The sequence below is a fragment of the Rhinopithecus bieti genome, unplaced genomic scaffold (genome assembly GCF_001698545.2).
Source record: "Rhinopithecus bieti isolate Rb0 unplaced genomic scaffold, ASM169854v2 scaffold_17010, whole genome shotgun sequence".
Taxonomy (NCBI): domain Eukaryota; kingdom Metazoa; phylum Chordata; class Mammalia; order Primates; family Cercopithecidae; genus Rhinopithecus; species Rhinopithecus bieti.
This window is the reverse complement of record NW_016808932.1, coordinates 981,816-993,885: the sequence shown is the minus strand read 5'-3', so window position 1 is coordinate 993,885 and position 12,070 is coordinate 981,816. Positions and strand designations below refer to the sequence as shown.

Genomic DNA, 12,070 nt, shown 5'->3' with positions numbered 1-12,070 from the left:
CAAACACAAAAAAAAAAATTATTAGGACTGAGAACTCAAATTCTCCAGTGGCAACCCCCACGATAGAAAGGAAGATGAACTTTAGAGTTACAGATGCAACATGAGACCTGCAGACCTGCCCCTTGCCTAACTCCTTGGCAAGGAAATACAGGAACAGTGGCTTGGAAAAAAGCCCTGGTGAAACTTTAGTCTTGGAACTTCAGCTAACATTGTCTTCTCCTCCAACGCATAGAATGACATGATCACAAAAGAAACCATTCACTTCTCCTGGCTTGGCTTACTCCATTCTTTTTTAAACCACTGTATCTGAAGGTGCCTTTGGAGATCATCTAGTCCAGGTCTGTGGCTGTCCTATGGGCTGGGTTGAAGATGAGTTTGAGTCCTGGCTCAGTGGAAAAGAACACAGTCATCGATTAGTGATGTCTGACATAGACATGGAAGGGGTAGTTCTTGCCTGGCAATCCTATACCTCCTCACTTTACCATTGAAAAAACTGAGATTTAGGAAGATTAAATTATTCACTTCAAGTCCCAAGCAAATCACGGGGAGATGTGGGATTGTCACTCAGGTCACTTTACTCTGGTCTCCAGACAGGATGCAATGATAAAATATAGTAACAATTTTAGAGATCATTCATACGGTGTCCAGAGGGTCCTTCTTGCCCCCAACCTTAAATGCATAATAGGGAACAGAAGAGGGAGTAATATAAACTCCCTGATGCTGCCCATGTATTATTATTTACAGAGTAAGAGTTATACCCAAACATTTATTTATTTCTTTTAAGCAATTTTTCCCAAGAATAACCTAGGATTTACAATCCAAGGTAGCTAGTGGATGCATATAAGTTGTCTGGCGTTGAATGTCAGGAGAAGGACAATTCCCCCCCACCCCAAACAACTCCCAACTTAAAAAACACACACACAACAAAAATACACCAAGCTCAGGAAGCCCCCTGGCACCATACACAAAGGTGAAGCAGGTCTGGGCATCAAAATAGCTGGGCAAAGGCCCAACATGGTGGCTCACATCCGTAATCCTAACACTTCGGGAGGCGGAGACAGGAGGATCGCCTGAGTCCAGGAGCTTAAGACCAGCCTGGGCTCAAGCAATTATAGAGACCCTATCTCTACAACAAAATTTTATAAATTAGCTAGGCGTGGTGGCGCATGCCTGTAGTCCCAGCTACTTGTAGGCTAAGGTGGGAGGATCAGTGCAGTGATTGCGCCACTGCACTCCAGCCTGGGCAACAGAGAGCCTGGCTCAAAAAAAATAGCTGGCCATAGCAGTGGAGATAGGTTCCCCATGGGGCGGGCGGCAGTCAGCCTGAATGCCAGGTCATTCCAGCAGGATGACTTAATCCCAGGGTTCTTCTGTCTTCCCACGTTCCTGGTGTTCATCTTGCAGGAAACAGTGCCAACAGCTGGGGAGATGGGAATACTTGATGACCACATTTCACGTCCAGAGATGACCAACTGGGAACTGTCCTTCTCCCCTGCCACACACACCCCAGCACAGTGATTACTCAGCCAAATTCCTGGAGGGCCAGCAGGTAACACCCATGACTGAAGGTGGGGGGCAAATATTACAACAGGGAGAGGTGGAACAAATTTGGGCTCACGTGCCCTAGATAAAAGGATGACCACTGCCCAGTTCCAACTGGGAAGGCAGGCCCCATGTTGCCAGACCTTCAGATTTTTCCAGATAAACTGGAAACCTAGAGATGTTATTGTTTTTAAACGGTTGGTTTAAAAAAAAAAAGCAAAATAAAATTGTAGGAGCCTAACAATTAGGAACTTTTGGTACTTGCTGCTAGGAAGCTCCAGCATAATTTACAACTCATCTCCAGAAACGTGCAAGAGGAGACCAGTTGGGTGGAGCAGACCCGGGAACACAAAAAGTAGGGCTCTGCCTGCATCCTGGCAAACTTCACCACCTCCTGGCTCCACCTCCTCTCCCTGCACCCCAGCCACCTCCCAGCTTGTCACACTCCCAGCACACAGTAGGCATGCACAGTAGGCATGCTGGTGAATTAAATTCATATATATATATATATTTCAATCTTTTTACATTCTACATATTTTTGTAAGCACCCCCCAATTCTTTTTTCGTAGCAAAGCAGACCATAGATGAAGCATTTCAGACCTTTTGTCAATCATGTCAAGTGTGAGGGGAAGTCTTTTGTAAGTCTGCCAAGTATTTCAAAATAAAAAGTTTTTCCAAAAGTAAAGTCGGAAGACCCCGCTTTGAAGGCGCTGGTCAGCACAGGAAGACTTGCAAAGGTGTGTAGGGAGGTCCACCGGCTACAGGTGTAAGGCGAGTTCAACCTCGGGCAGAGGGAGGAGAAAAGTAAAGTGGGAGTCTCGAGTTTGAGCACCAGCGTATCAGGTATTGATAAAACCAGAAAGCGAATTTACATCCGACGCTTAAAAAAAAAAATCATTTTGCCGGCACACGTGCCTCTTTATTTTCCCCTGCACCTCGGCTCGGGTCCTCTGCAGCCTCACCAGCTGCCCACCCCAGGAGGCCAGGGGTATCTCGCCCCGCACCGGGGCCCGGGAAAATTCCTTCCTGCAAAGACAGCCGAGCTGCAAGCAGGAAACCAAGACCCTCCTGGGGCGGCTTCTAGGCTGCGGCCACCACCGATCCAAGCGGAGTCGGAGGGAATTCGGTCCCTCGCTGTCCCCTCCCCACCGCTGACTGGGAAAACTCAACTTTTCCCTCCAGATCGCGGCCCCTTACCTACGGCGACCCAGGCGGCCAGGAGCGCCCCGAGGCAGACGAGGACGCGGGGCTCTGGCGCACCGCCGCCTGCGGCCATCTCGCCCCAGATCCCGGCTCAGGAAATGCAGGCTCAGGCTGGGCTGGACGTGTGCGCCCCAGGGCACCGGGGCCCGGGGGACCAAGGGCTCCTCTCAGGTCCTCGGAACGGCAGAGTGGCCCCACGTTCTCAGCCCCCAGGAAGGATGCTTGGCTGAGCCGGGTGTCCGCGGCCGGGAGCGGCGCTCGGCTGCAGGCTCGGGTCCCGGCTCCCGAGCGCCCTGGCCGGCGAGGGAGGGCGCACCCCGCCCCCTGCGCCTGCCTGCCCACTCCCGCCGGCGGAAAACAACAGGAGCGGGCTCCCTCCCGCCTCCCAGCCAGGCGGGAGCCCAACTTCCTCTACCTTGGCCGGGGAGGAGGGCTTTCTGCCGAGGGCGCGCCGAGCCGGGTCCTGCCGGGCCAGGGGCGGAGCACGGAGGCTGGGCCCTCCCCGAGTCCACTCTGCCCGGGACAGCAGTACGGAGTGGCGGGGACAGCGGGCGGGACGGAGCCCTGCAGCTGCCGCAGGACGCACCCCCCGCCACTGCCCCGAGCTGCAGAACACGGAGGAGGCGGTTGCCAAGCTGCAGAACGCAGGACCCCCCCCCCCGGCAGTCCCCGCTGAGGGTCTCGAGGGATTCCCGTCTGTGTCCCTGGGCGCGGGGCGGGCGCCAAGGCCTCCATCGCTTCCTTTCTCTACCCTTTGCAAAAGAGAGCCGGAGAAAGATGATCCCCTGACCTTCAGCCAAAGCAGCCACGAGACTCCGGTTCTCCAGTGAACTGGCTGGGACCACACAGTGAGAGCGAGCGCCAAGGAGTCCCCAGGATCTGTTTCTCAAGAGTTTTGTTTTTGCTTTTCCCCTTTTCGTTCTCCCATCCCCTACCCAGTCAGATTCCCAAGCTAAGCTCCTCTCTTCCTTGCCATGCCCTCATCCCATTCTGTCCTGGGGGAAATGCGGCTTTGATATCCTCAGGAAGAGCCATCCATAAAACAGCCCTAGGAGAAACTTCCTGTTTAAAATAATAATAACATGGCCGGGCATGGTGGCTCACGCCTGTAATCCCAGCACTTTGGGAGGCCCAGGTGGGCGGATCACGAGGTCAGGAGTTCAAGACCAGCCTGGCCAACATGGTGAAACCCGGTCTCTACTAAAAATAAAAAAATTAGCTGGGCATGATGGCTGGCGCCTGCAATCCCAACTACTGGGTAGGCTGAGGCATGAGAATCTCTTGAACCCGACAGGCAGAGGTTGCAGTGAGCCGAGATCCTGCCATTGCACTCCAGCCTAGGTGACTGAGCGAGACTCGTCTCAAAATAAATATTAAAATTTAAAATAATAAAAATCATTCTTCTGGTTGTCCAACGGAACCCCCCTTATGAAATGGCTTTTCCATAGGAAATCCTCTTGTAACCACTTAAAAAAAAAAAAAAAGTGTTCTCCTGGTGACTGTGCCATGAAGCTTGAACAGTTCTGCCTTTTTTACTTTTTTTTTTTTTTTTTTTTTTTTTTTGAGACAGGTCTCACTCGCAATGCCCAGGTTGCAGGTTGGAGTGCAGTGGCACAACCATACCTCGCTGCAGCCTCAAACTACCAGTCTCAAGTGATCCTCCCACCTCAGCCTCCCGAGTAGCTGGGACTACAGGTGTGCACCACCACGCCCAGCTGATTTTTATATTTTTAGTAAAGACAGCGTTTTGCTCTGTTACCCAGGCTGGTCTTGAGCTCCTGACCTCAAGTGATCCACCCGCCTTGGCTTGCCAAAGTGTTGGGATTACAGGTGTGAGCCACTGCGCCCAGCCCTTTTTTATTCTTTGCTCAAATATTTTAAAATAACTGTTCATTGGCTGGGCATGGTGGCTCACGCCTGTAATCCCAGCACTTTGGGAGGCCAAGGCAGGCGGATCACCTGAGGTAAGGAGTTCGAGACTAGCCTGGCCGACATGGTGAAACACCGTCTCTACTAAAAATACAAAAATTAGCCAGGTGTGGTGGCAAGCACCTGTAATCCCAGCTACTCAGGAGGCTGAGGCAGGAGAATCGCTTGAACCCAGGAAGCGGGGGTTGCAGTGAGCCAAGATTGCGCCACTGCACTCCAGCCTCGGGGAGAAGAGTGAGACTTACTCTCAAAAATAAATAAAAAAAATAAAATAAAATAACTGTTCATCAGATTCTTGATAGGATTTTTTTTTTTTTTTTTGAGACAGAGTCTCCCTGTATCACCCAGGCTGAAGTGCAGTGGTACAGTCATACCTCACTGCAGCCTCGACCTCCTAGGGTTAAGTCGATCCTCCCAGAGTGCTGGAATTACAGGCATGAGCCACTGCACCCAGCTTGGTTCTTGCTTTTCATGTTTGACCTTGCGGCAGATCCTATACTTACCAGACCTGTTTCCTATGTCCTCAGTACCTGCCAGCTAGTTGCCATTCTAACATACATTTGTTGAGTAAACAAATGAGTTAATTGGTTTTGATATTGTAGTTCCTCAGCTTTTCTGGCAAACACCTTACATCCTCACCTCAACAAGCTATAAACAAAATCAGTAACTGGGCCAGGCAAGGTGGCTCATGCCTGTAATCCCAGCACTCAGGAAGGCCAAGGTGGGCGGATCCCTTGAGGTCAGGAGTTCGAGAGCAGCCTAGCCAACATAGTGAACCTCCATCTCTACTAAAAATGAAAAATTAGCTGGGCGTGGTGGCGCACGTAATCCCAGCTCATAATCCCAGCTACTTGAAAGCCTGAGGCAGGAGGGTTGCTGGAACCCGGGAGACGGAGGTTGTAGTGAGCTGAGATTGTGCCACTGCACTCCAGCCTGGATAACACAGAGAGACCCTGCTCTAAATAAATAAATAAATATTTTTAATTAAAAAAATAAAACCAATAACTGGCCAGTTTTCAGCAGAGGGCCTGGAATTCTCCATGGTCTCATGGTGGATTGCACAGGCCAGCCTTCCTGACATAGCGGCCAAGTCGACTCATAGTTCTAATCTCACTGGACCCTCCCTGCAACCCTTGGACCTAAGGTGCAGTGCCACACACCATCCGGTTTTATTTATTTATTTATTTATTTTTGAGATGGAGTCTTGCTCTGTCCCCCAGGCTGGAGTGCAGTAGCATGATTCCAGCTCACTGCAACCTCCGCCTCCCGGGTTCAAGCTATTCTGCTGCTTCCGCCTACCAAGTAGCTGGGATTACAGGCTAACTCCACCACACCTGGATAATTTTTGTATTTTTAGTCGAGATGGGGTTTCACCATGTTGGCCAGATTGGTCTTGAACTCCTGACCTCAAGTGATCCGCCTGCCTCAGCCTCCCAAAGTGCTGGGATTACAGGTGTGAGCCACCGCACCTGGCCAGCCATCCGGTTTTATAAGTGACAAACCTACAGCTCTGCGAGGTTAGCTCCGAGTCACACAGCTGGCTGGTGGTAAAGCCACCGACTGACTGACTGACTGCAACTCCAGCCCCACAAAGTTGCAACCTTGTCACATGTGCAAAGGCTGCCAGGGCTAAGGGGACATGCATCTGAATGTTCTGTGTGTCACTGGATGATCAGACACCAGCCTTCACCTGAGCAGAGCTGGCCTGGAAAGCACCACCCTCTTTGTTTTGACTGCAGGGTCTCAGGCCAGCCCTGAGTCAGAAGCTGTGTAAGGAGCTGCCCTGATGTCCACTTGCATTTCAGGCCACTCTGGACAGTCAAAGTACCCTGCCTAGAACAACGTTCAGTGAGTTGGGAGTTTGGCATGGGGTCCCCAGCAATGTAGGGTCCTTTTAAAGCATAAGTTTCCCTATCAGCAAAATAGACCTAATATTTATCACATGGGATGTTGTAAAGATAAACTAGGTTGGGTTTTGAGGCCTAGGCTGGAAGACTTCTTGAGGCCAAGAGCTTAAGACCACCATGGGGCAACACAGCAAGACCCCCATGTCTACAAAAAAAAAATTTTTTTTTTTAATTAGCCAGGGCCAGATGCTGTAGCTCACACCCATAATCTCTGCACTTTGGGAGGCTGAGTCTGGAGGATCACTTGAGCCCAGGAGTTCAAGATCACCCTAAGCAACATAGTGAAACCTTGTCTCTACAGATTTTTTAAAATTAGCCGGGCATAGTGGCACGCCTATAGTCCTAGCTACTCAGGAGGCTGAGGTGGGAGGATTGCTTGAACCTAGGAGGTGGAGGCTGTAGTGAACTATGATCATGCCACTGTACTCCAGCCTGAGCAACACAGCAAGACCTGTCTCTGAGAAAATAATAATAAAAATAATTAGGATAAACTGGATTGACTTGTATGAAGAGAGTCAACAAAAATCTTTATAGACTTAAGGCATGGTTTTGGAGCCTGTCATTTGATATGCCACTGATCCCACAGTCCTGTCGGGACCATGGGGCTCAAACACTTCTCTGTCCAGGGTGCTACATGTAGCTTTTTTTTTTTTTTCCAGGGTGCTACATGTAGCTTTTTTTTTTTCCTTTTAGATGGGTTTTCCCCTGTCACCCAAGCTGGAGTGCAGTGGTATGAACAGAGCTCACTGCACCTGCCTCCTGGGCCCAAATGATCTTCCCACTTCAGCCCCCAGAGAAGCTGGGACTACAGGCACAGCCACCACACATGGATAACTTTTTTGTATTTGTATTATTTATTTATTTTATTATTTTATTTTTATTTTTTTGGAGACAGAGTCTCACTCTGTCTCCCAGCCTGGAGTACAGTGGCACAATCTCGGTTCACTGCAACCTCCACCTCCCAGGTTCAAGCAATTCTCCTGCCACAGCCTCTGGAGTAGCTGAGACTACAGGCACGTGCCACCACACACAGGTAATTTTTGTATTTTTTGTTTGTTTGTTTGTTTAGTAGAGATGGGACTACAGGCACACATTACTACCTCAGTTAATTATTTTTTGTAGTGATGTGGTAGGGGGGGTCTCACTATGTTGCCCAGGCTGGTCTGAAATTCCTGGGCTCAAGCAACCCTCTTGCCTTGGTTTCCCAAAGTGCTGGGATTATAGGGCTGAGCCACTGCACCCAGCCAATGAAGTATCTCCAGTCTCTGTTTTCTAAATGTGTCTCTCATTATTCTTTCACTTTACAGTTTTCTTCTGCATTAAAACTTTTTTTTTTTTTTTTTTACGGAGTCTCACTCTGTTGCCGAGGCTGGGGTGCAGTGGTGAAATCTCAGCTTACTGCAACCTCTGCCTCCCGGGTTCAAGCAATTCTGCCTCAGCCTCCCAAGTACCTGGGACTGCAGGCGCCTACCACCATGCCCGGCTAATTTTTATATTTTTAGTACAGACAGGGTTTCACTATGTTGGCCAGGCTGGTCTTGAACCCCTGACCTCCTGATCCACCTGCCTCAGCCTCCCAAGGTGCTGGGATTACAGGTGTGAGCCACCATGCCTGGCCCTAAAACAATTTTTAATTGTGGTAACATTAACATAACATAAAATCTATCATCTAAATGATTTTTTTTTTTTTTTGAGACTGAATCTCGCTCTGTCACTCAGGTTGCAGTGCAATGGCGTGATCTCGGATCACTGCAACCTCCGCCTCCCAGGTTCAACGATTCTCCCTGTCTCAGCCTCCCAAGTAGCTGGGATGACAGGCGCACCCCGCCGCACCACAGCCGGTTAATTTTTGTATTTTTAGTAGAGATGGGGTTTTGTCGTGTTAGCCAGACTGGTCTCGAACTCCTGACCTCAGGTGATCCACCCACCTCAGCCTCCGAAAATGCTGGGATTACCGGTGGGAGCCACTGCTTCCAGCCAAGCCCACTTCTTAAAGAGGAGGAGAACAAAGAATTGGTGGGAAAATGTATGTCTGTAAAAGAATTAATGTAGGCTGGGCACATTGGCTAATGCCTGTAATCTCAGCACTTCAGGAAACTGAGCCAGTCATCAGGAGTTCAAAACCAGCCTGGGCAACACGACTAAACCCTGTCTCTACTTAAAAAAAAAAAAAAGGGCCAGATGCGGTGGCTCACGCCTGTAATCCCAGCACTTTGGGAGGCCAAGGTAGGTGGATCATGAGGTCAGGAGTTCAAGACCAGCCTGACCAACATAGTAAAACCCTGTCTCTACTAAAGATACAAAAATTAGCAGGGCACAGTGGCATGTGCCTGTAGTCCCAGCTACTCGGGAGGCTGAGGCAGGAGAATTACTTGAACCCAGGAGGCAGAGGTTGCAGTGAGCCGAGACCATGCCACTGCACTCCAGGCTGGGCGACACAGTGAGACTCCATCTCAAAAAAATCAATAGGCCAGGTGCAGTGGCTCACGCCTGTAATCCCAGCCCTTTGGGAGGCCAAAGTGGGCAGATCACCTGGGTCAGGAGTTTGACAACCGGCCTGGCCAACATGGTGAAACCCCATCTCTACTAAGAGTACACAAATTAGCCAGGCATGGTAGCGGGCACCTGTAATCCCAGTTACTCAGGAGGCTGAGGCAGGAGAATAGCTTGAACCCAGGAAGGAGAGGTTGCAGTGAGCCAAGATTGCGCCACTGCACTCCAGCCTGGCGACAAGAGCAAGACTCCGCCTCAAAAAATAAATAAATATTTTTTTATTAGATGATTACTTCTGTGTCCTGTCTAAGAAACTTTTGCCCACCTGCAGGTCATAGAGATATGCTCCTGTGTTTTTCTAAAATTTGTATGGCTTAAGTTTTTTTTTTTTTTTTTTTTTTTTTTTTTTTTTGAGACAGATTAGTCTGTTGCCAGGCTGGAGTGCAGTGCACGATTTTGGCTCACTACAACCTCCACCTTCTGGGTTCAAGCAATTCTCCTGCCTCAGCTTCCCGAGTAGCTGGGACTACAGGCACATGCCACTACGCCCAGCTAATTTTTGTATTTTTAGTGGAGACGGGGTTTCACCATGTTGGCCAGGATGGTCTTGATCTCTTGACCTCGTGATCCACCTACCTTGACCTCCCAAAGTGCTGGGATTACAGGCGCGAGCCACTGCGCCGGACCATATGGCTTAAGTTTTATCATTAGGTAGGTAATCCTATACAAAAAAAATTTTTTTTTTGAGATGGAGTTTCATTCTTGTTGCCCAGGCTGGAGTGTGGTAGTGCAATCTCAGCTCCCTGCAACCTCCACCTCCTGGGTTCAAGTGATTCTCCTGCCTCAGCCTGCTGAGTAGCTGGGATTACAGGCATGTGCCACCACCCCCGGCTTTTTTTTTTTTTTAGAAGGAGGTTTTTTTTTTCACCCAGGCTGGAGTGCAATGGGGGGGTCTTGGCTTATTGAAAACTCTGGCTCCCAGGTTCAAGTGATTTTCCTGCCTCAGCCTCCCAAGTAGCTGGGATTACAGGCACCCACCACCATGCCCAGCTAATTTTTGTATTTTTAGTAGAGATGGGGTTTCACCGTGTTGGCCAGGCTGGTCTCGAACTCCTGACCTCAGGTGATCCACCCGCCTCGGCCTCCCAAAGTGCTAGGATTACAGGCGTGAACTACCACACCTGGCCTAATTTTGTATTTTTAATAGAGGTGGGGTTTCACCATGTTGGTCAGGCTAGTCTCAAACTCTTGAACTCAGGTGATCCACCTGCCTCGGTGTCCCAAAGTGCTGGGATTACAGTCATGAGCCACCGCACCCGGCCAAATTATTTTTTGTGTATGGTGTTATGATCTGAATATTTGTGTCCTCTCAAAACTCATATGTTGAAATTCAAATCCCCAAGTTAATGGTATTAGTTAGAGGGGCCTTTGGAAGGCGATAAGGGGCCTATTGATTTTTTTGAGAAGGAGTCTTTCTCTGTCACCCAGGCTGGAGTGCAATGGCGTGATCTCGGCTCACTGCAACCTCTGCCTCCCAGGTTCAAGTGATTTTCCTGCCTCAGCCTCCCAAGTAGCTGGGATTACAGGCCCCCACCACCATGCACAGCTAATTTTGTATTTTAGTAGAGATGGGGTTTCACCGTGTTGGCCAGGCTGGTCTCGAACTCCTGACCCCAGGTGATCCACCCGCCTCGGCCTCCCAAAGTGCTAGGATTACAGGCGTGAACTACCACACCTGGCCTAATTTTGTATTTTAATAGAGGTGGGGTTTCACCATGTTGGTCAGGCTAGTCTCAAACTCTTGAACTCAGGTGATCCACCTGCCTCGGTGTCCCAAAGTGCTGGGATTACAGTCATGAGCCACCGCACCCGGCCAAATTATTTTTTGTGTATGGTGTTATGATCTGAATATTTGTGTCCTCTCAAAACTCATATGTTGAAATTCAAATCCCCAAGTTAATGGTATTAGTTAGAGGGGCCTTTGGAAGGCGATAAGGTTATGAGTGTGGAACCCTCATGAATGGGATTAGTACCTTTATAAAAGTCACCCAAAGGAGCTTGTTCACTTCTTCCACCATGTGAAGACACAGCGAAAAGACAGCCACCTGTGAACCAGAGAGTGGACCCCCACCAGACACCAAGTTTGCCAGTGCCTTGATCGTGGACTTCCCAGCCTCCGGACCTGTAAGAAATACATTTATGTTTTTCATAAGCCAATAAATAAATAGATTATTAAAAAATTTAAAAATTAGCCAGGCATAGTGGTGCATGCTTGTAGCCCTGACTACTCTGGAAGCTGAATCAGGAGGCTCACTTGAGCCCACAAGTTCAAGGCTTCAGTGAGCCATGATCATACTACCACACTCCAGCCTAGGCAATAGAGTGAGACTCTGTCTCAAAAGACAAAAAACAGTAAGTGAAGCAAACAAACAAACAAACAAATCCAAGCAATTTATAGTGAAATTCTCCTTGAAAGAAAGCCTTTTGGCTGGGTGCAGTGGCTCACACCTGTAATCCCAGCACTTTGGGAGACCAAGGCGGGAGGATCACCTGAGGTACAGGAGTGTGAAACCAGCCTGGCCAACATGATGAAATGCTGTCTCGACTAAAAATACAAAAAAATTAGCTGGGCGTGGTGGCGGGTGCCTGTAATCCCAGCTACTCGGGAGGGTGAGGCAGGAGAATCGCTTGAACCTGAGAGGCGGAGGTTGCAGTGAGCCAAGAATGTGCCATTGCACTCCAGCCTGGGTGACAAGAGTGAAACTCTGTCTCAAAAGAAAAGAAAAAAAAAAAGAGAGAGAAAGAAACCCTTTTGCCCACCCCAGACCCCTAGTCTTCTTCCCCATGGACGAGCTGTCTCACCAACTTCTGTAGACTACAGTCTTTACTGGTTACCTAATATGCCCCCGTCAGAATATTATACAGCCATTAACACTTGGGTTTTCCCTTTTTTTTTTTTTAGAGAGAGGTGGGGTCTCACTCTGTTGCCTAGGCTG

General features: G+C 49.3%; 1 protein-coding gene across 3 annotated transcripts in view; it reads right to left on the bottom strand.

The window, feature by feature from the left end:
* VSIG10 (V-set and immunoglobulin domain containing 10) overlaps positions 1-3,260 on the bottom strand; it is a 46,263-nt gene extending 43,003 nt beyond the window's left edge. For all 3 annotated transcript variants that reach the window (XM_017887869.1, XM_017887870.1, XM_017887871.1), the window contains exon 1: positions 2,740-3,260. In XM_017887869.1, coding sequence (XP_017743358.1) covers positions 2,740-2,818 — 79 coding nt within the window. In that variant the 5' untranslated portion in view covers positions 2,819-3,260. The remainder of the gene's footprint in view (positions 1-2,739) is intronic.
* Positions 3,261-12,070: the final 8,810 nt, after the last annotated feature.